General features: G+C 47.6%; 1 protein-coding gene across 3 annotated transcripts in view; it reads right to left on the bottom strand.

The window, feature by feature from the left end:
- LOC120961086 (homeotic protein female sterile-like) overlaps window positions 1-24,388 on the bottom strand; it is a 159,736-nt gene that overhangs the window by 31,298 nt on the left and 104,050 nt on the right. For all 3 annotated transcript variants that reach the window (XM_049605335.1, XM_049605334.1, XM_049605340.1), the window contains 4 exons: window positions 4,389-4,580; window positions 2,631-4,280; window positions 1,869-2,547; window positions 1,365-1,768 (listed from right to left, as the gene is read on the bottom strand). In XM_049605335.1, coding sequence (XP_049461292.1) covers window positions 1,365-1,768; window positions 1,869-2,547; window positions 2,631-4,280; window positions 4,389-4,580 — 2,925 coding nt within the window. The remainder of the gene's footprint in view (window positions 1-1,364; window positions 1,769-1,868; window positions 2,548-2,630; window positions 4,281-4,388; window positions 4,581-24,388) is intronic.

Here is a 24,388-nt window from a genome sequence, read left to right as displayed (position 1 = left end):
AGAGAGAGAGAGAGGGAGAGAGATGTAGAAAGAGCGAGATTAGAGTCACGAAACTATGGAACAAATCCAGCAGTTTCCAAGTCAGTTTCGAATGTAAACATTGTTATTCACCACTTGCTTTCATTTATAATCTCATTTCATCTGATATTTCATTTCCATCATCGTAATTGTTGATTTCTTCTGCATGATTTTCAACACATCACAAGCTGGATTGAGTTTGACAGTTCTTGATAATATGTTGAAAATCATGTGTACAAATTGAAATTTCATTACACTGTTTTCCGACTCAGTTGTCAAATCTGAATCAGATTCGTGAATCGGAGTGAATCTTAGAAATGACTCAATAAATCTGAATCTCGGTGGCAATCTAGGACTCATGAATCTCCAAAGATGAATGACTCTCCTAAGATTCATTAATCTCCAAAGTTTCACGAATCACTAAGGATTCATGCATGAATCTGAATGAATCTAAATGAATCTGAATTCATGAATCTGAATGAATCTTAGAAATGATTCAATGAATCTGAATCTCGGTTGCAAAGATGCATGAATCTCCAAAGATTTATGACTCTCCAAAGATTCACGAATCTCGAAAGATTCACGAATCAATCCGCATTTCAAGGGATTCATAAATCTCCAAGGATTCATTAAGCTAGAGCTTTAGTTCTTCTTCTTCTTCTTGGTATAACAACCTACGTGATCATGCCAGCCTATACAGGCTTTCGAGACTTCTTGGCAAATACTACGCAGCCGGATAGTTTGTTTTGCTACGGGGAGACGGTCCATGCGAGCCTTGGATCCACAACGGGCATATTAGGTGGGATCACGCAAATTCAATATCCTCTATATTCAATATTCATACATCTCTTAAGATTTATGAATGGAGATATATGAATTTTAATGAAATAACGAATCTTATAGATTCATGAATCGTTGAAGATTCATAAATCGTTCGAGACCAATGAATTCTTGGAGATTCACGAATCTTTACAGATTAATGAATCCTTGAAGAGTCGATTCGAGATTCGAATCACTCATCACTGAAGATTCATTCAAATGCATCAAAACGAAAGACACATGAAACCCAACACTAATGTGCACAGCATTATTAAAAACATGCAAGATGTTCTTTCAACATCTGTCATTATTTGTGACAGCTGGGCTGTTGATAAAACCCTTCTGCGATTGCTGAACAATGCCGTTCACATTAGAAACTGACCCGGAAAACGGTGTACGAAGGTGTTGAAAACCAGCTTGAAGGCGGCGAATAATGTATGTGCACATTTGAATGCGACTTGGAGCAACCCTGTAAAAAAACCCTTCTGCATTGCGCGATGCAGTTTGCATACGGGTCGGGCGCTTACCAGAGGCACTTGCTGGACCGGGCCCATGATGCCGGACGGTCCCGCGATCGGTTCGGCCAGGGGGCTGGAGAGGCCGCTCGCGTTAAAGACGGCCAGCGCGGCTGCGGTGGCCGCCGCCGCCCGCTGATGGTGATGGTGCTGCAGATGCTGGTGCTGGGGCGAACCACGCTCGCGCTGCTGCTGCTGCTCGCCGTTCTTGCTGCCGTTGTTCCCGCTCTGGGCGGCGGCCTCGGCCGAGGTGGTTGTGGTGGTGGTGCTGCCGCCGCGCGATGCCGGCCGCAGATCGGTTGCGAGCAGGATCGGGCCCGGACCGGCCGACGCCGCGTTCAGTGCGGCGGACAGGTTGGCGTTGGCGCTTGCCGCCGCATTGATCGTCATGTTCAGACCGGCGAACGCTGAAAAGTCTGCAACGAAGGGAAGGGAGGGTGTGGGGAAGGTATTAACGATTGCATCAAAACATACACACACACACAATTATCTTTCGCCTCTCCAACACACACTTACCGACTTCGTTTTTGATCTTCATCGGTGGCTGATACTCGTCGTCGGAGTTGTTGTTGTAGGTGGCGCTGCTGCTGTTATTGTTGTTGTTTGTGGTGGTGCCACTTGGCCGGGCCGGACCGTCCTCGGACGAGCGGCGGCGACGGGACTGGTGCTGCTGCTGCTGGCGCACCCGCTGCTGCTGCTCGGCCGTCCGCAGCAGCTCCGCGGCCGCCAGCTGCTGCTGATGGTGCTGGTGCAGCTGCTGCTGGAGCTGCTGGTGCGAATGATGGTGGTGGTGATGGTGGGCGGACAGCTGCAGCAGATGCTGGTGATGGTGGTGGTGGTGGTGGTGCCGGCCGAGCAGTGTACCACCACCGCCGCCGCTGCCGCCGCTGCCCGTGCTGCCCGCACTGCCAATGTGCAGATCGTGCGGGCCGCCGCCCTCGTCGTCCTCGTCATCGTCGTCATCGTCGTCATCGTCATCGTCGTCCTCCACCTCCTCCGGGCCCAGCGTCGTCTCGTCGTCCGGTCCGGTGCGTCTGGACCGATGGCGGTGTTGCTGCTCCTCGTTCGCTTCCTCCTCCGGTTCGTCGCTTGCCGTCAGCGGGCGGCGTCCGCGTCGACGCCGCTGCTCCGCACTCTCCTCGCTGGTGCCGATCACGATGGCGTCCGTCCCTTCATCGCGTGCCTCCCGAGCAACCTTGGTTAGAAGAAAGCAAAAAAAAGAAGAAAAACAAGTTAAACAGAGGACAATGGGGAATGGGGAAAACCGCCCGACGTTACCTGTGCGACGGCGGCCGCTGCCAGCAGCATCTCCGCTGCCCCATCGTCCACGTCCTCCCCCTCGTCCTCGTCCTCCTCCTCCTCTTCCTCCTCATCGTCGTAGTCGGCGGTTCCCATCGTCACGTCCCGCAGCAGCATCGCGTGATGATGGTCTGTGTCCGTGCGCAGATCGGTTGCCATCAGGGCGGCAGCGGCGGCGGCGGCGGCCGCAGCAGCGGCACTGCTTGCCGGCCGCCGCACCTCGTCCACCAGCTCGCCGAGCGGGCTGCTGCGCGATAGGCTGCTGTCGGGGATCAGGGCGGCCGGTGCGGGCGATGGCTGCCGCTCCGCGATCGAGGTGGAGCAGCACGCGGTTACTGGGTCGCCTGCGGCGGCGGGTTCGTCGCTTGCGGCGCACTCGTCCGTATCGCCCCCGCTGCCGGCCGGGGGCGACGCCGTCCCTATCCTTGCTCCCCGCTCCTGGTGAGCACTTTGGTGCGCGTCTGCCTTATCGCTGACCGTGGTGGTGGTGGTGGTGGTGGTGGCGGTGGCGGTTGTAGTAGTGTCACGTTCGTCGTCTAGCGCGGCGCCGATTGTCGGTGTAGTCCGCGCATCCTGCGGATGGCGATAGTTTACCTCCTGCTCCATCTCCTCGGGCTCTTCCTCCTCCCGGCTGGGCGGCTCGTCGTGCAGGGGTGTGGCGCTACGTCTGCCGTCGCTGCTGACTGCCGACGCGGCCAGCTGGGAAGAGAGAATGCCATCGCCCGACGCCGGCCGCTGGATGACGGTGGTGGTGGTGCTGCTGCTGCTGGTACTACTGCTGCTAAGTGCAGCGACCGAGGTGAAGGAGGAACTCGAGCCCTTGCTGCCGACGGCACCACCGCCACCACCGTGCAGCTGTGCGGCCGACGACGTTACGGCGGCGGCACTCGCTGAGGATAAGGCTGTGGTGGCGGTTGCGATGTCGATCGGCGCGTCGCGATGCTTCCGGGTGAGCAGCGAGAGGGGCGTAGTGGTCGTGGTGGCGCTCGGGGCGGCGGCTGTCGACGCGTCCGCTTCGCACACCATTGCCGCGTCCTTCCCGTGCGTGGTGGACAGATCGGTGACGTTGCCGGCGGTGGCCGTGCCACTGCTGCTGCTGCTGCTGCTGCTGCTGAGGGAGCTTGCCGAGGTGACGCTGGCACTGCCAATGCCGGAGGAACTCAAACGTTGCTGTTGCGTCGTGTAGTGATGCTGTTGCGAGTGTTGCTGGTGATGTTGCTGCTGCTGCTCCGCCGCTGCCGGTCTGTCGGCACCGTCCGGTTCGCTCGAAGTAGTAGTAGTAGTGGTGGTGCTGCTACTGCTGCCGGTGGTCGTAGCAGTCGTGGCGGTGGTGCTGACCGTCGTCGACGCAGCGCCCGGCGTGGCGGTGGTGGTCGTTGAGGTGAGATACGGGCCGCCACCGCCGCCCGCGAGCGTTGCCGTCGGGAGCGTCGTGGAGAGGTTGGTCGGCAGGATCGCTTCCGAGGCGGCCAGGGTGGTGCCGCCGCTCCCGCTGCCACTGTTGCTGCCGCCGGTCGCGCCGACGCCACCGCCCGCACCATGGCTGCTGTGGGGTCGGAGTCGCTCCGGCTCTAGCTTCGGTTCCGTCAGCGGGCTGCTCTGATTTGTCATCTCCGTCAGTCCTTTGACCTGTGTGTTGGATGGAAAGAGTGGGGAGAGGGGAGGAAAGGGGGAAATGGAATGAGTCATGTGCACCAGTAGAGCGTTCGCAGGCGCCAGCGCCCGCGCGAGCCTTACCTTGAGCGATTTTGCCGTCTTTAGCAGTGCCGAAAGCTGACAGTATTCGACATTTACCTCGCCCTTGTACATGAATTCGATCAGCGTGCGCAGCTCGGCAAAGCGAACGTCCTTCAGTATGACGATCGGGTGCCGGGCCGGATGGTCGAGAAACAGCGTCTGGAAGTAGGAGGAGCAGGCCGAGAGTACAACCTGGAAGGGGAGGAAAAGTGAAAAGAAAAAAAAAAACAAAACAAATTACAATTAGCCATCATTTATCACTCTCTTTCACTCTTTCTATCTAAACGCTAAACAGCCCGCTCGATGTGAGTATGAAACTATGTTGCGGCAAGCGATCGCGCAGCCACATCCATCACTTGCAGCACTTGCAGGGGCAGGGCGCACTTGAACGGAGCTAACGGGATGCTTTCGATTGTCATCGGCAATGGCCTTTCGGAAGACAAATTAACCGTCACTTGTTTGGCACACAGGATGGCAAGATTAATCAACACACGATAATGCTAATCTTATTGCAAAGGTACTAAAAGGAGCTAAGGGAAATGCAGCTACTCTTGTTGAACGATGGGAACACGGAATAGTGTTTTATTATAGGTTATTTGTGAATCAAGGTTTACTTCGATCAATCATTACTTTGACAATCAAACGTAACCTTGAATTAGAAAACTGCTACACTGCTTAACACAGCTTCCGTAAAGCGACACGCAGAAATTGGTTTAGTGAAAACGTCCGCCTTCTGAAGTGCTGATTGCAGATTGTGGTAATGAGATCTCCCCGCTAGCAAATTCAAGGCGATTAGCAGTGCTTTTAACAGTAATTAAATGCCTTTGATGCATTTCAATGAAACATTTCGTCTTGAATTTGAAATTTTCTGTTTGTAAAATGAAAACCTTACAAGCGCGTCTTCAGCACGGCACTGCTGTGTTGTAGTGATGTCCAGTGATGGCTGAGCCATTTCACTTTATCAAACATTGTCTGCATTATTCAGTTCTTAAATACAAGAACGTTGAAAGGTGCTAATAGTATATCAAACTCATTTCGATAGCTCCCATAAAAGGTAAAATGAGATAAATATTTCACCCATCCTGACAATCGGACTGCTCTTGCAATACCTTTCCGCAATACAGCATTTGGCATTAACGACCCGTGGCTAATTTGTTTGCGTCAATTCAATGAACATAACCGGGATTTTAATTTCTAATTTTATGTTCCGGCTTTTTGTTATTTTTTATAATTATGTCTTTTTTTCTTAATTTTTGTTTTTGTTTTAAATATTTTCTTCAAATACAAAAAGAAGAAAAAAAGTTCTCACAAAAATCAGGATTTGAACACCCTCTTTTTCGCGTCGGAACCAAAAGCGTTGCCAATGCACTATTTAGCACTAAGATTTGTGAGGAGGCAAAATCGATCTATAAACAAATTAGGATGGCGGTAATCCCGATCTGTTATTCTCGTGCAATTCAAAATTTGAAAGATTTCAAAGATGTCAAACCCGTTTGAGCCGTGAAAGTTTCGGTTGAATTTTTTATTCGCCTTCTAACCCGAACAAGGCCTTAAAATGCCTTCAAAGCCGTTTAACGCTGTTACGGCGCCTTCTTCTCCAATTGTTTTCGCACGATGCCTTAAATATTTGTGAAAAACACGCCACCGAGTTGCGTCCTAAGTAGGTATTCGATAGCGCCATATATTCAGCCTCTGTTGTGGATAATGCAACAGAATAGGTTGCCCGTTTATAGCTCCAGGCTGGACAGATCCATCACAGAAGTGGAACACAAATCCTGCAATGGAACGACGCGATATCAACAGCGTTTCCCCAGTCAGCGTCGCCAAACGGTTGTTTGTTAGCTTTCCACTTCCTGAATAAGTACCGTTGCTGTATTCGGTACTGTTCCTCTGCTTCCACCTCTCCCGCCACCGTTGGAATTCGTAGGCAGAATCTACGAAACCAATCAAAAATAATAGAGTCCGGTATATTCTGGGTAAACACGATTCACTCACTTACACTATTGTGTACTTCGATGGCGTTCCTGGGCCCATAACCAGAAGAAATTTAGGGTAACACACAACTATGCTCGATGAAAACGAAGGGAACACCGGAATAATGTTTTATTATAACCTATTTCTAAATTAAGGCGATGATTACTTTAACAACCTAACAAGTGCAATAAGCGACGAACCCGGATTGCAATCTGCTCGATCGATTCAACCTTTCGCACCGGCTTTTTTTTGCACTCGAACGATCGGATTCACACACACAAACACACACTAACACATTTTGCCTTTCTGGTGCGCACGTGGTAACCCCGGCAAAAAGCAAACGCACACTCACGCTTGTGCTGTGCGTTTCAATGTTGGCCACCGTTTGAGCCGGTTCGTGCCGTGGCAAACTTCTTTTATAAAAGTCTTTTTGCTGCAACGACGGCAAGAGAGAGAGAGATACATAGTGAGAGAGGGCGAAAAACGTGCCCATTAAAATCCTTCCATCCTTGCGGGTACAGACAACAACAACCCAGTAGCGCCTGCATATGTCAAAAACAAAAACTGCAATCCCGAGTGGGTCATATATTTAAAAAAAATAAGAAAAACAAAACAATAAAAGGACCACACCAAGGAGGAGACCCATAGGCACCAAAAAGGTGCACCACACAACGGACAAGGATTTACTGCCCTACCACAACACACAAGGGGGAAGGGGGAGACTAGCAAACAAGTCACACACACACACACACGAGCGCACATGTATTTATTTATGAAGTAATTACGGTGTCGATGCCAACGCTAATTTAAATTTGAAAATTATCATAAAGTTCGCCCCGCGCTAAATGAGCTTTTCGTCTCGCGGGGCGCGAAGGCCACACCGCTACAACGGGTCTGACGCATTGTTCTGCCCGTGTTTGCTTTGCCTCAGAACAAGCTCGGCCAGTTGCATCACGGCCGGGCAACAACAGAGAGCACACAACAACACAGCGCAGCCGGACAACAGCCACCAGCCGCCGCGGGCCAGCCAGCCGCGCGCGTAGACGCGGTAACACGGCAAAAAAAGCAAAAGTCGCAATGTGTTACACCGGGAGGGTTTATTTTTACTATCCTCCTCTCCCGCCTCCCTTTCTCCCCCAGCGTTCCCCCCTCCCCACCCCTTTCCCCGGTGCGCGTGATGATCGTAAAAGTCCGAGCGGGCTCGGAGAGAACGGAGAACGATCGTTTCGATTTTTGCTTTTAGTGGCCGTAAATTTTTGTACCAACAAATGGGAGATGTGGGGGGGGGGGGCGGGGGGGCGGTGGGCAAGAAGGGAAGTATAAGCAGATGAGTTGAGGTATCTCGCAGCAGCAGCATCTCTGCCGCGGGAGGGAGTAGCAGTAGAAAATAAAGCATAGCGGTGCGAGAGATGTGTCTCGTAAAATTGTTAAATAATTTAATATTCAGCATGAAGAAAAAAAAACCCCCCACACACACACACACGCGCGTAGAGGTGCATCACTTAAACGCTTTCCAAACGCTGTTGCTGCTGCCAGCCAGTAACACACATTTCATCTCCGTGGCTCGAGTGTTTTATGACGGGGCAAAGATGCTCGGGACACGCTTCTTCCAAACCGAACCGAGTTCCCCCATCATACTCATCACACATCACACACACACACGCTGCATCATCAATTTGCAAAAAAAAAAAAACAAAAAACATTATTCTCGCTTTGGGGCTTTAAGAAAATACGCATCAGCAACAGCAGTAGAAAATCATTTAACGAACACCCCCCGCAGAGCAAAAGCAGGAAGGGAGCCTGACCACCTGAGCGGGAGAGAGCGCGTAGGCGACGAACCTCCGCGCGCGGCTTTTGGGATGTGTGGATGTGTGTGTTGTTGGCGTTGTTGTTATTGAGTGTGCAAAAAGGCCGTGCCCCACAGCTTACACGCGGTCGGGCAAGGGCCGCGCGAACGCGAGCTAATCATCATTTCGGAAGCCGTTGCACATAAGGGCGCTGGGTGGATATGGTTGATTGGATTGGGTGGTGCTGCTTTCCGCGAAAGCTTTCGGTGGGGGGATGGGATGGTGACCCACCAGTCGTTTCTACCAGGAATTGCGAGCAGCAGCAGCAGCAGCAACGGCACACAAAATTGCATTTTTCACGCGTTGCACATAATTTTAAATTGCTTGCCACATTTAAATTGCTTACCCGTTAGGGTTGCCACTGCGCAACAAAAACATTTCGTTCCTTCTGTTTCGGTAAGGACCACCACCACAACAAAATTGAATAGCTTCATTCGGGATGTTATATGCCTTTTAGATAATTTGTGTGACGCGCGATAAATATAAAAAAGGGGGGAGAAATAGGTAGCGCACTGCCTTTTCAGCGCGTTTGCGGAAGGAATGTGTTTGCGCTTTGACCTGTGGGGCTCGGTAAAGAATGGAGAGAATAGTTTTATATGCGTGCGCACACAGGCAGCTTTTCTGCAGTTTCACACGCTCCCCAGCAGCCCGGTTGTAGTAACTTCCCTTTGAAATGGGGGGGTTCGTCGCTTGAAACCTTGCGCTTCTTTCGAAGCAATTTTAGCAAGTGCAACAAATTAAGGGGTTGTTTTTTTTTTCGTCGATGCATCCCATTCTCGTTTGTGCAATAATGGTTTTTTTTTGGTTTTCATCGATCATCTCGCAGAAGCGCTTATCTACGCAGCAACAAAAAAGCATTGGATTAATTCTTGAGAGAGAGAGAGAGAGAAAAAAAACTCCTCAAAACTCATGCAGCAGGAAAAAGGGGTACAAATGGATATTAATTTCCACCACCTGTACACCTGAAGGGAGCGGGAAAGTGTTGCATTTCTTCTTGCAACAACAACAACAACAAAAGGACGAAAAGAAAAAGAAATGAAGCTACACACGCCATCATTACCGCAGTGGCGCGCACACAACATGACGTCGCGCATATATTGAAAGGACAGCGCGCGATTAAAAGGCGGCATAAGGGGCGCATTTCCCACCGGGCGGGCTTTTACAATCCCGGAGATGGCGGCGGGAGACGTGGAGGGCAGGTGGAGAGGAAAAGCATAAATCAGTCCTGAGCGTCGAATGCATTTGGGGGTGAGGGAAAGATTCCACCAGATGATGATGATAATTACGATCGCCCTTTTTTCAACTCATCATGGTAGATAATTTTCAATCGCAGCTACACCATACACACACACACACACACTACTGCCCCCGCTGCAGGACGAATGCGCGGAACCGCACTCAACCTGTGTGGGAACGCGGGGTGGAAAAATCGAAACAAGCAGGACAGAAAGCAAGAAAGAAGAAACAAAAAAAAACAAGCGCCAAGATTGTAAGCGACGAACCTCAGCCACCGTCGGGGGGACGCCGACTACCGGTGTTGAAGGCAGCGCCGGGCCAGGGGTTTATAAAAGCAGCTACTTTCACAAGGATCAGGGCGAGGCGGAACTCTCTCTCTCTCTAACCACAAAGAGCCTTCATTGTTGACCTCCCCACTAGCTGTTGGCTGCAGTGGTGCCGCTTTGTGATGTTTTGCGCCGTGTGTGTGTCTGTGGTTGTTATAGTGCCAATCTCGTGCGCGGATTAGCATAGAACTGCACAGCATCGTATGTACGGGGCAGCAGCAGTAGCAGGTAGCTGTGCAACAGTGCAAGGCAGCACACAAAAGCAAGACATCCAGCTGGCTACATCCTTTGACAGGTTCCCCCCCTCTCCCATGAATGGATCGCGGATCAAATGTGGCCGCGACCTCACCAAACAACAGCCGCTGCGGGAGGAACGCGTGGAGACACGGAGGGAAATAATAAATGTAATCACATGTATCTTCATCGCGGGGCGCGCAACCGGGACCGGCGCAGCCAATGTAGCATAGTTTTTCGCACAACGGCCACTTTTCAAAAAGAAAAAAAGAAAAAGGAGAACTTTAAAAAAAAGAAGCGCTTGGAGTTAAGTTGCACCTCAAATCAGGTGTCCGCGGGTGTGGTGTGAGTTGTCGAATCCTCACGTCCGCTTACGGCGGTTCCTTCTCATTTGCTTTCTTGCTTACAATTCTACGATACAGAATGGCTTTGGACGAGGGCGAGCTGTTTTTTTTATAAGCCAGCGATGTCGAACTCATTCGACATCATTCTTAGTTTAGCAGCTCCTTTCGTTTGATATTGGGATAAAAAAAGATGTAAAATAAATTTAATATAATCTAAAAATCGTATTAGTGCTGGACATTTGTAGCAGATTATTTTCCATTGGTCATAGGATTTAATTTTTTTGTTATATTTTACTTTTGATGCTGTCTAACGTCCATTAAGCACTGCGGGTCGGTTTGTCCAGTGTGCTTAGACAAATCTTCATTCGACAGTCGGTGGGAGTGCACTTCAAGTCCTTAGTAACCGTTAATCCCTTTCTGCCTAGCTTCATAGAAATCCCCATTGATTATGGCGTCCTAAAATCAGAGCCATAAGCCCATCAGTAGTAGACTACTGGTCTAGTCTAGTGACCTTGGCGCTGCATCTTGGAAAGTTTTAAATCGGCGGCGGCGGCTGACCGAAGCTTTTTTCGAAGGTCATCGAGGGAGTGGTCGTACCGGATCTCAAATTTAAGTCGTTTTTTTACCGTGTTTTGATGCGAAAATTGATGAAATATTTGCACAACATATTTATCTATCAATTACAAAAGTTTTCTCGTCCAATTTATGTAAAAAAACATAGAAAAATAACATATTTTTTGAAGCGGCTCCGAATTGTTTGGCAAAACGCTTCCGGTCAACCGCCGCCAGATGCGCTAGTGAAAATCGAATTCACACTGGCGAGTACGGCCAATGTCCCTTAGGCCTTAACACGTGTTTGTACTAGTGATGGGTTAAGTTAGCAAAAACTAGCAGTCGACTCCGATCCAACTTCGAGAATTTCAGCATTATTCGGAGTCGTTCGAAATCGCCCAGAGTAATCCAGAGTAGTCGTTTAGAGTCGTCCGGAGTTGGAGTTCGACGACTCCGAATGATCCCGGACAGTTCCGGATGACTTCGGGCGACTTCGGACGACTCCTACTCCGGACGACTTCGACTCCAGCAAACTCTAGCAGACGCCGGACGACTCCGTCTCTAGATGACTCCTACTCTGGACGACTCCGACGCAGTCCGATCGGGGGGTCGTGGTGCGATCCAGAGAGTACTGACAGCTATGATTTCTAAACGTTTTGCAGAAGTTTAATGTTCTACGCTGCAATCATGCCGAAAGAGTGGTCCGCGACCTGATCTTCTTCTTATTTTTTGGCACTACAACCGAGGTCGGTCAAGGGCTGCCTGTACCACTTATGTTGTTAATTTTTCCATGTCTTTTTGTTTGAGGTTGTTGAAAATCTCTTCCAAACAGAAACAGAAATGAAAAATAAAGCTCAAGCGGTCGCGGACCACACCAAAACGCATCGCACAGGCCCCGTCAGTTTGACATCTCTGTTTTATGGTCATCTGCACACAGTTTCATTTTTATTTTTTTTTTTTTGCCAATCCCCAAAACGAAGTACGAGAAAGTGAGAGCTAGCAGTCGGGCTCGTTGGAGCGTACGCTTACTAATAAGCGTACCGAAATCGCGCATTCAGCTGGAGAGAATCGAAAATATTCATTCATGCGCCCGCGCCTTTGCTGACCACACACACACACATACACACACATACACACCAGACCAGCAAGGTCAGGGATCTCTGCAGACGGTATAAAATGCATTCGAAGGGAACACTACCCCCCTCGCACTAATGGAAGATCAATGCATCAGCGTTAGCGAATCCAATTCATTCAACGCCATGTTCAATCTCTGCTTCGGTTGGAGGATTTTCTTTTCTTTTTTTATTGTTGTTATTTTACCATCGCAACGTAATTGAAAAGAGAGACTCCTCACTTTCCCACGTCAATCTTTACACATGCCCTTCCTTTCGATTTGTTACGCTTTCCCACCCTTCGTCTCACCCTGCACCGCACACACACGCACCCCCAGAAAGGACGTAAGAAGTAATCCAATCGGGACAAAGATATAAAGTGAAGAACAAAAAAAAAACAAAAAGGTTCGTCGCTTACGGCTTTGCAGTTCTTTTGTTAAATGTTGCAAATTTCAAAGCGACCGTTCAGCGATGATTGGAGTAAAAGTAATTCCGGGTGCAGTGTTTCCGTGGGAATGGACCCCCCCCCCCCTCCACCCTATTTCAGGTGGAGAGGGTAAAACGGGGTGCAGGTAGGCAGCAAAGGCGAGAGGGTGACACATTTCCGTTTGAAAAATAAATACAGCACAAAAAAAAAACCAATTTAACCACCACCGCCGCTTTGTAGCGTTTCACGAAAAATTAAACAAAATAAAAACACTTTCCCACCTAAACCGTCCCTCTGCCTGCGCAGAAAGGTGCATTCGTCATCCGATTTGATTTGCGCGCCAAAAAGGGAGCAGAATATAAAAAGCATTAGCACCCCGAAAGCGCCAACAACAACAACAAAAAATTACAGGCGGGCCTCCACCCAGACACCTAAATTACACAACTCACTGCCCTTCTGAATGGACCGCAGGACGAAATGAAAATTAAACCAACAAGACAGCGTAGCCAGTAGCAGTGCACCAGCAACAAAAAAAGAGCTTTAAAGAAAACACAACTTCAAACGTCAAAAAAAAAAGCCGCGTTATTGATGCACATTACTCAACCACGGGCGCGCACACACAACACAAATGTACATAAATCCGCCCTAACCCTAAATATCCCGGCGTCCATTAATTTAGTTGTTCTGTAAGTGTGTTTTATTTCGTGTTTTCACTGCACTGCGCAGGATATTGCGCGTGTTGCCAGCCGGAGTGGAAGAGAAGAAAAAGAAAGCAAAACAAAAAAATAATAACTATCAACTAATAAGAACGGTGTGGGAAAGGTGCAGCAGCCAGCGCCGAAAAGGGAAACAAAACACAGCCTTTAATGCATTTGTCGAGGGGTTCCTCTCGGTGTTGAGCGAAATCGATTTTTCTTTTCCACAAGAGACCGCGCGCGCAGCAGAGAAAAATCGCATGATTCATCAATCCCCGCGCGTGACGAAAACGAGACGAAGGAGCGCCTGTACGGGCCTCCACACAAACACAAACACACACCATTGCGTTGTTTTGTTTTGTGGAACGGATTTGATGAATGACGAATGCACACACATCACACATAAAAAAAAGCCACAACGAGAGAACAGCAAATCAACACACAGAAAAAAGGGAATCTCACAAAGTGGCGCACAGCGAGAGATTGCAGTAATGAAAGGTTGATGCGCTCGCTGCTCCTGCGCTTTTCTCGCCCGTATCGATCCGGGCATCCCCCTCCGCGATACACACGCACACACACACACATGCACACAAAAAGACAACGCACATGCATGCCATCCCCTTTTGCCTGCGTGGTGCCCTTGTAAGGCGAACGAATTGACAAGGCACGGAGTGCACAAAGTGGCAACAAAAGCGCGGCAGCAACAAAATGAAGATGCTAAGATGCGCCGCCGCACACACCCGGGAAGGGGAGGGAGGGAGGGGGGGGGGCAAGGGACACCATTTCTAAATGAGGTGGCAACGAGTGGGACACAGCAACGGTTTGCCAGCGCACACTGGGAAAGGGAACAGCCAAGCAGCCAAGGTGTTGCAGTTAATGTACACCAAATTGATAATAAATGTCTATAATTATTCCATTTCTTTGCATCACCCGGCGGGGGGAAGGGGTAGGCTTGTATTAAAAGGGGATGATGTAAAAAAAATATATATATGGAGGCTCCCACAACCTCCTCACACCATACACTATCGTCATACATTGGGACTTTGAAAAAGTTCGTGTGCTTTCTAATTTATTTATCTTTGATGGAATGAAAAAACAAAACCAAAAAAACACAGCCATTTTGAAGCTTCATCTTTGGAATTTCCCTTCCACTACTAGTGACCATCATAACTTTTGCCAAAAAAGGGGTTTTTTTTTTGCGGAAAGCTCTGCTTCACTAAGTATGGAAAATATGAAGAATCGTTCTGTATTTGACAGAAGTATAGTTGCAAGTAATTTCCCATCGCTTAAAAACAAGCTGTACCATCCGAAAGGTGGAAATATGGGAATTAGTCAACAAGCGACGAACCCAGTAATTTCACTTTTGAGGAAATGATCCTACGGCATCCTTAAAAAAATTCTAAAATACACTGAAATTGGAAGTTTTATCTACTCCGGTGTATATCCCAGACACTGATCCTTTGGATTAATGTCTGTTTCAGTCGATGGAACATGATCAGGCTGACCAGCACGTCTCTATTTACAGTAAGATAAAAACCAATCTAGTCCGTTGCATGGATATTGGTCATACAGCCAACCTGACGAAAAGGCAGAAAAGACGTTTAAAACTGAATGTATTACCAAATTGTCACAGCAAAGCTTCCATTTTCGCAACAACAAAAAAGCGCACGCAACTTTTTTACACTCCTGACAGTATAAGAGGGGACCCTCCTGTGTTGCGCTGCGCGTTGCACCGCTGCTGCAATCTTCACCGAAAGCGGGGTGCACCTGTGCAGAAGGATACACGCGCTGCTGCTGTTCTCGAATTCGCCAGTCGAAGTGTGTGATCGGAGTGGGAAGTGGGGAAGAACAGCAGAAAAAAAAAATCGCACCGAACAAAGCACATGGTAAGAGACTGGAAGGAATATTGGCTGCACAACACAAAAAAAAAGAGAAAATGATCGTTCCAACAGCAGCTTTGTGGCTGTAAGCACAGCGTTACACACACACACACACACACACACACACGCCAGACACCATCAGGTGACAAATCGGATTCCCTCCAAATTACCTCGCTGGAGGAAAGGAATGAAGATGAAGCACCAGTACGAGCAGCGGAACAAAACATGAAATAAGGAGGCAGTGCACCCCTACCTCTGTGTGTGTGTATGTGCCGCCGTAGTGTTTAATGAAATGGTAATTTGTATAACAAAGTTGTTATTAACATAAATTGAACGGGTTCGTCGCTTGGCGTCGGCATTTATCTTGTTCTGCCCCGTGCAGCCCCCGTCGTGTGCGTCTCGTCCCCCGTCGGTGGTGGGAGGGGGGTTTTTTTGTGTCGCTTCTTTTCTCACTTCTTTCCGATAAGTTCAAACCCCGCATCGGTGTGAAGTGCCGCTTCGTTTGATCGTGGTGATATGTTTTTTTTTTTTTTTGCTTTCTTGGTTTAATGTGCATCCGAATTTATACCTTCGAGCCCGGAGACCGAAAAGCGGAACTAAATTTAATTCTCCTTCGGGACACATCCGGGGACAAGGCGATAATTGAAAACATACGGCATTACAATACCACCGGAATCACGGCCGATTGGCGAAAAGCGACAAACCCGCTTAAAATATTTTTTTTTCTTTCCTTCTCAATACTCGTGCACGGTTTTAAATCAAGATTGTATTGTTTGGTGGTAAAGAAAAAGCTGCCTTAAACAAGCATACTGCCTTATTATTTACATACATCCTTTCCAAACCGGGCACACGAGCTCGTTTGCCGTACGAAACGATCAGTTTCCATCCCATCGAACGACTTGTTTTCTCCAGCTTCACCGCTTTATTGAAGCTTTGCGCGCGCGCGCGCGGGTGATTTGTTGCACTGTGCAGCACGCGGAAGGGATGGGAAAGGAAGGACGAGGAGGATAAGTTGGTGTATATGGTTTATCTATATTAGCTTAATTAATAAAAAATCGCTCGTTAAACAACAGTTACACCTCATTGCGTCCTCGGCGGATGCTTAATGGCAAGCCAAGGCAGGGAATAAAAAGATGAGGCAAAACCAAAAAAAAAAAACAAAAAACCGGGCGTGGGATTTTATTTAATCTTTAATTAAATTGCTGCCAGATTTTATTGCCCGAGACGGTCGCGGCGAATTACTCGCCCCACAGTAGGACCAGTACCAGGGCAACCCCGTGGATGCATCACATCCCTCCACTTGCGGGGGAGATGATTGCAGCACACACACACACACACACCAGTGCATTGGTGGTAACGGGATTCACCACCCGTGTACCGCTCCTTCGCTGCCATTACGCTTTGCTTATAATTACACCGAAACCGATCCGATGGTAGCATTATCGATACTTCAACGATTCGATTAAGAGCGATCTCTCTCTCGCTCTCTTCCTTTCATTCCGATTCGTTTCGTCGCTGCATCGCAAAACGCAACCTGCAAGGGCCGAAGGTGAATTAATCCCCGGCTTAACGAGCCAATGTGAGTGGGATTTCCCCCCCAAGCTTCGATCGCTCTGTCCCTTCCCCTTTTGGTGCATCCCCTTCACTTGGTGTCGTTAAAAAAAAGTGAACAGAAAGGAAGAGGGATACACCAAGGGAGAAGAGGAGGGCAAGCGCACACACGGGTCTCCGCAAGAGAAGCATACGCACCAGCTGCATCGAGACGAGAAGCGTAATAATATGCGCTCGGGTCGTTTTGCTCCAGCAGCAAAGCCACCTGTGCAGCAGCAGCCGCCCGCTGCGAATAATGTCGTATCGTAAAACTCTTGGCGACACTTTTGCAGCATCGCCGTGCCCGGGAAGAGTTTGGGCGCACCGGTGGCGTGTGGCTCGTGCGCTTCGTCGCCCCTCCTGCTGCACTCTGCTGCGCTCTAATTTATGTAGCCACTTTAGCACGGCCATTTAGCAAACTATCAGGCTTATCATTATTGTCACAACACACACACGTGCGCGGGGTGATGGGGGGGGGGGGACACTCGTTTACGATCGAGGCGCTGGGTCTCGTGTCCCGTTTTGCCTTTGCCATTTGCATGGGCAGACACTGTTGGCTGGGCGCATCGTGTTACAGAGCGAGGCGCTGGGATAATAATAATTATCGCCGCTGTTATATTTTACCCAGCTTCCACACAAACACACACACACACACACACATACACATGGTTTAAGCCTTTTCTTTGCTTTGTGTGTTACGGGCAATTTGAATTATTTGATTAAATTAAATGAATCCAATCACACTAAAGCGGGGGGAGAAAACAGTAACATGACGGCTCCATCCAGTGCATCGGACCTTCGCTTGGGTATAGTTCGTTGAAACGTCCACGCTGGGTTATCTCAGTTTTATTTCTTACACTTGCACAACAAGGACACCCAAAGAAACATCTTCCGTTTTTCATTTGAATGTCTTGTGGGGCACAGTTAAACTATAACAAAACTCTTTTTAGACTGAAAGGAGTCATCGGCAGCACTGTATTACACAGCCGTTGCCACCTAATTTTGGCTCTAAGGCATCAATGTTTGACAGTGCGCATCAATGTTTGACTCTAACGGCACTTATGTTTGTCTTGAAGTCATCAATTTTTGACTCTTATTAGGAATTATGATAATTTTACAAGGGATTTGAGCAGATTTTCGACAATTGGAATTTTCACAATCACATAAACATTACAAAACCAAATGCCCCGCGGGCCAAAATGCCGCTGAAAACAGTAGCACGGGCCGCAACCTAGTTTTTACATGATATTATTTGATAGAAAAATCAGAAAATATTTTCAATTGGTCAGAGGTCTCCTGATCGCAACTAACAAGATTCAATACGCAAAAATAATGAGCAAAAACTGGCCATGAATAACGCGTTTGTTCCAATAGAGAGAGCAGTAAATTCCAGCAGTAAATTCCTATTGGCTGAGTGAATTTGTTACTTCGGGCCAGTCTTTTTCTTATAGAAATTTGCTTAATTGGTTACCAAGTGCCTTGATTGATGGCTTAACAAAAAAAAAAAGTAATGCTCTTAAACTTCATACATATGAGTGAGACATTCACAAGTTTGAATGAGGTTGATACTAAATCGTGAGCTGTTTGTGTTAAGAATTGTTCATCAAATATTCGTTGCTAACAAATTTACAGCGCAATTAGGAGCAATGAACAGCGAAGAGAAAGAATGCGATGGCGCTTACTGACTTGGAAAACGTGGATGCGTGGACAGTTGCCAAATATAATCTTTTTTTTATGATTATCATCTCGTTTTTACTATTTACTATTTAACTTGAACAATAATATTCATTGATTTTTTAATCATTTTGATAATATTGTGCGAAATAAAAAGCTCAGTTTTATCATAATAACTATGTTTGATTTTCCTTCTACGATTTTGCACAATTTTTGCATTTTTTTTATCTGTTTTATACATACATGCATAGAGATAAGGGAGGAAAATAACTGACATGATCTGACAATTAATATAGTAACCTGTGGCATTGAGTAAATCTCTTCCAATGACCATCAGTTTGACATCTCTGCCTTAGAGACAAACACTGTGACATGCTGTCAAAAATGGGTGCCTTCGAGACAAAAATAGGTGAGTTAGGGTCGACATTTAGCGGCAACGACTGTAAGACTACTAGTTGAAACCGTTTCCACTCCTTTCAGACGTGAAACGCAATTAAACTATCAAAAAACACTTATCGGATTTCTACTGCACCCGGTTGATATTTTTAAGCGAGCGTGTGTTTTATTGATTCTTTAAAGCTTCCCACGATCCCGGAAGACATGGCTGCAAGTTTTGGCCTACGCTTCTCGGAGTGGTCGGTCTTTTGGGGTTGCCGACAGTCAAAGATGCGTGCAGTAATCATTGTTTGTAAACCACTGCACGGTGGACAACACCATAGAACAAAAAGATAAATGTAATTGTCATTGAATACACGATTTCTTACGTACACTAATGTGTTGGAAATGTAAGTTAAATAAATTATGAATGTTTTATGACCATGTGGCAAAGATTATAATTATTTTGAAAATTTATTTTTATTAATTTTATTATTATTATTTTTTTAATTATTTTGATTCTTCACCAGAGAACGCTTTGTTGTATTGAATATTTTCCAACAACCCGGAACAACAATCATTCGGAATCTAAACCTCGGCATAGAAACGTATGTTACGTACTGTGATGATTGGAAGTAATGTAATGATTGTATCAAGGATAATTGTTAAATATTTCGGAGCAAATTTCGACCAGAGATTAACATCAAAGTATCGTGTTGAGCAGATAATGGCGCAACAGTGATCAGTTCACATCATTGTTTTATAAATAGAAAATCAAAATGGAGGTACAAGAAGGCAAAATGACTGCGCTACTTGTCATTTTAATGCAAATTAAAGACTTTAAATTTTTCATATAAATGTTTTAAACGAATAAGGTAGGCTAGTGAGTAAATAAAATTATTAATCTAATATATCAATGTTTTTTTAACTATTCCTTAAGATTTAAACATAAATAATATTTTCAATTGAATTCTAATATAATACTAAATTTGTACTAGAAAAAATCCAATCGGAAAAAAGCCTTTTGAGTAACGGCAAGACCTACACCCTACATGCTGCTTTTAGCTCTTCGGTGGTTCACGCTTACTGCACAAAACGGCATAAAGACGCACAGTTTCCCTCCTGTTCTTTTCTCCTCATCTTCTTCGGCACCAATCACGCACTAGAACAACGCGCCATTCGCCATCAAACGGACGACGCACTTTGCGAAGACATTTGCTTTGCATTCTGAACTCTTCAACGCCCCCCCACACATAGATGCACACAGTAGTTTCCCACGCATGTTTCGCCCGCAGCCGCAAAACGCAAAACACGTCAATCACGCACAATCTGGGGAGGGGGGGGGGGGAAGGATGACGACGCGAGAGAGAGAGAAAGAAAAAAACAACGAGCAACGAACGCACAAGGAGCTGATGATTGTGCGTGCCAGCAGCGCTTCGCCAGAAGGGAGGGCCAGCGCGCACACACAGCATCATTCCACGCAGTGGCGCGGTAAGGTACAGGCATTACCATAGAAGGCACACAACAGTCACCTACACCGGTGTGTTTTGGGGTCGCGGCCGGAGGAGGGATGGCCCCGGAGCGAACGGTCACATCACATGATCTATCGCGTTGCGAAAGCGGTACGGTCCCGGCCGTGCGGGACGGAAATGCGAAATGCAAATGTGCATTAGGGCAACCTTAGGGCGGGAAACCGAAACGAGGTTGATTGGAGTAAGCGACGAACCCGGCCGCGTGCAGTGCGCGCTGCCGTGGCTGTGCAGCGCCATCGTGATGCAGGAAGCGCGACAAATAAATAATAACGAAAAACGCAAAACACACCGATCGGTCACTGGCAATGGCAGTGAGCTGGGGAGGGGGGATATACTGAATGATTGGCTCCGTTGGAAAACAGACATCAAAAAAGAACTGCTGAGAGGGGGGGGGGCACAGTTACCATAGGCTTGTGTATTCAAATTTAGCCGATCGTTTGGCTGGCACACACTGGGCGCACCATCCACTCTCTCCTCTAAAACCCACCCCCCCCCCCTCGCCTTCTGTTGTTGTCCTTTTATGGCGTTTCGTGTGACACTTTATCTCGCCGAGCCGAGCCCACCCGCCCGCCCGTTCGTGCGATTGCGCACCTCCGTAACGAAGCTGTCATCCTTCCTGTCAAACGCTGCTCCCGCCCTCGTCCTCGTCCTTGCCGCCGACGCTTCACGCTTCACTAGATTAGATGCACAGCTGTTTTTTTTTATATTGGGTTTTCTTTTGCCCCCCTCTCTCTGCGCCACACCAAAAGGGTGACACTTTCCTTTCCATCTCAAAAGAAAGACGGGTGGAGAGGGGGAAAGGCGAGATCAAAATAGTAAAAATATATAAAAAAAAACGAGAGAAACAAAAAACGCACGCGCCACCATCAAGACACCTCCATTTTCACGATGACGTGGAGTGGGGGGGGGGGGGGAAAGGGTGTATGGGTGGGCATGAGCCCCCGCTATAAGCGTTTGTATTCAAATATTTACTGCTGCTGCTGCAAAAAAAACAACACACGGCAATAGCAATTTCCAATTGCGCCACACTTTCAGCGCACACACACACACACCCGGTTCGGGATTAAAATGCTAGCACCACCAGAAAGGTTCGCCACGAATTCACACGCCAATCAGCACCGTGGCGGTGATGGTGTGCGTTCTGCGCGTCCAAATTCCGCAACGAAAGACTTGCGCGAGCGACACACTCAATCGAAGCGACGAACCCAGCCTCGCGCGCGCGTCCAGCACCGCGCGTTTGACCTTTTCCGACTTTTGCGCTCTTGTTAAAGGGATGTACTATGCGTGATATGCGAGAGGAAAAAAAAACCAAAGAAGAAAAAAAAGCACATAAGCAAAATATAATAATTATTAGTTGAACAAACCAAATAAAAACGATACAACTTCTTTTCTCTATTCCCAGAAGGAAATTTTGCCAGCAGGATGCATTTTGGTCCCGGTTTGTTCCTTTGCTTTCGGAAGCGATGTTTGTGTGTGTGTGTTTGCCGTTGATAAATATTCGCCCATTTCCCCTACCTGCTTGGTTTCCTGCAATCGTTTATAAACATTAAAAAATACGACTCTCCTCCACTCCATACTCTGCACAAAAAACAAAACAAAAAACGATATACATTAATCTTTTACGTACACCATCTTCCGACCCATTCTTGCCAGAGTGTGTGTGTGTTTTTGTAGTTGAAGCTGTCCCTAATTACCTTTTCTTGCTGGGCACAATGCAGCCACAGCATCCACACCCCGACACCATTGTCCTTTAACCATTGCGGCATTAAAAACAACAGCAACACGTTACGCGTTATCTGAACGGGAGAAACATCCCCCTGTGAACCTCTCTGCCCCATTAGAAGTCTGCCGTCATTATCAGCGACGCAGGGCCAGTACACTACTGCACAGCACAAAAAAAAACACACACACACTACAGCGGTACAAATGATGATGAGCGCTCACCCTTACCCATCCTTCGCTTTTGGACGCATTTAATGGGGCAAAGAAAAAGAAAGAAAAAACAAAGAAAATTTATGTTTTTTTTTTCTTAACCGTAAAAAATATTTCTTTATCGCCCTTTTGCTTATTTTTTTTTATTGTCCAATCAAGTATTTATCCCAGCTTTCTTTTATTTTTTGTTCAATCGATACAAAAGTTGTAACTGGAAGAATAGAAAGCTTCACAGCTATCTTTTTCTCAACCGCTAGTAGCGCGTTGTCGTGTTAGAGTGTGTTAGAGAGTGGTGGACCTTTTTGTGTGTTGTCAAGCTTACCAGAGCGCGAACAACAACAAACTAGCGCCGACAGCATGGCAAAATTGCCACCCGAAACATTCAAATTAAATGCCAATCGGTTCGCTCCACTCGCCGCCTACCGGGCAGGGAGAGAGAGAGAGAAAGAGAGGTTAAATATGTGATGTAAAACAACGGGGGGGATGGGGCCGGGGAGGAGGATAATGCGGTGTTTCCCTCGGGTGGAAAAGATGGGCATCCCGTGAGAAAGGCCAATCCGCTCAACCGAAACCGCGCCTCCACCAGCTGCCCGAGAATCCTTCCTCGCTGGTAGGACGGGGGGTTGTGGGAGTGTGGCATGCAAGGGAGTTGGGGAGAAGGTGCAATAGACACGAACATTGTGCAAAGTGCGCCTGCGGCACAACAAGTAAAGAAATGAAGGAAGAAGAAAAAAACAACAACCACAACACGGATACAACATGCGCCGAATCGAAAATAGACAAGATCATCGACGAGGCGGCGGCTGCTGCTGGCGACCGTTGGTGACGAGCGGAAGGGAGGGAGGGACACACGCGAAGGAGCACACCAGTTTCTACCCAAAGCCCGCGGGAGAAAACAGGAACGAGAGAGAGAGAGAGAGAGAGAGAGAGAGAGAGAGAGAGAGTGAGATAGCGGCGAGGTAGGGAGAGAATACAATCGATTTGAATGGTTGCTGCCGCTGCCCGTCGCACGATCGGACGGAGCCCTCCGTGTGTGTGTTTTTTTCTCAAACCATTCCCTCTTGGCCAAAGTTAAAATATCAGCGCGTCCCCTCCTCTCGCACTGTTATTTTGATTTGCACACAAGCACGAAGCACGCTGTGGGTACTACGGAAGGCGGGTTTAAATTCAATAAACCTGCACAAAGCACCACACTACGCGCCTTTCCTTCATCTTGCTAGTACAACCACATTCTTGTAATAAAAAAACCATTTGGTCTTGCATCTTACGAGACACGAGATAACATCGTTTGATCGGGAGCTCATATAGAACAAAGTATTCTTCTGCGTGCTCTCCCCGCCATAAGAAGAGGTAACTAAACATCAATCGGTTTTGAGTAAGGTTGACTAATGACAGTTTGCCGAGTGTTAACAGATGTGAACACAGAATTAGTCTGATCTGATAGCACTTTATGATCAGCAGTAGCATTAGCTGGACGAACTATGTCTTCATCATCTGCATAAGAAACACAACAAATGTCATTTACATATATTTGGCCCCGCTAAGCGATAAGGTTGCTACCATGAGGAACAACCCCCAGTGGTGCTTGTGAAGTTATCTGAACTAGCTTTTTCCAAATTTTACGTAATCCTGATCCTGTTCACAAAATAGCAACGAAGCCACAATAGTACATGGTCGACGGCAGCTTTTAGACCAGTAAATAAGAAATCTATTTGGATACTTTCGACTCCACTACAATTGTTTGCCTCATGTTCATCTGCTTTTTTAAATCTAGGAATTAGAAAGTATAGTTTCCAAAAGCTGGGAATAGTGAGTTGTTCAATGCCGACTTCAGCAAATTTGGAATCACTAATTCCGCCGTGAGTGAGAGTTGGCCGGAGTCGAAGTCGTCCGGTAGTCGGATGACTCCGAACAACTCTGGATGACTCCGAACGACACCGTATTACTCCGGATGACTACGGAAGACTCCGGAATGCCCCGACTCCGGACGACTTTGGACGACTCCGGACGGCTCTAGATAAATCCGGATGATTCCGATCGACTCTTGACGACATCGGATGACTCTGGATGACTCTGAATGATTCTGGATGACTCCAGATGATTCCGAACAACTACAGATGTCTCCGAACATCACCTAATTCCGACTCTGGATAACTCCGGATGACTCCGCACAACTCCGGATGACTCCGAACATCTGATGACTCCTAACAACATCTGATGACTCCTAACAACACCTGATGACTCCGACTCTGGGCGACTCCGATAGATTC

This window comes from Anopheles coluzzii, chromosome X (genome assembly GCF_943734685.1).
Source record: "Anopheles coluzzii chromosome X, AcolN3, whole genome shotgun sequence".
Lineage (NCBI taxonomy): Eukaryota > Metazoa > Arthropoda > Insecta > Diptera > Culicidae > Anopheles > Anopheles coluzzii.
The sequence above is the reverse complement of the archived record's forward strand: the minus strand, read 5'-3'. Positions and strand labels throughout refer to the sequence as shown.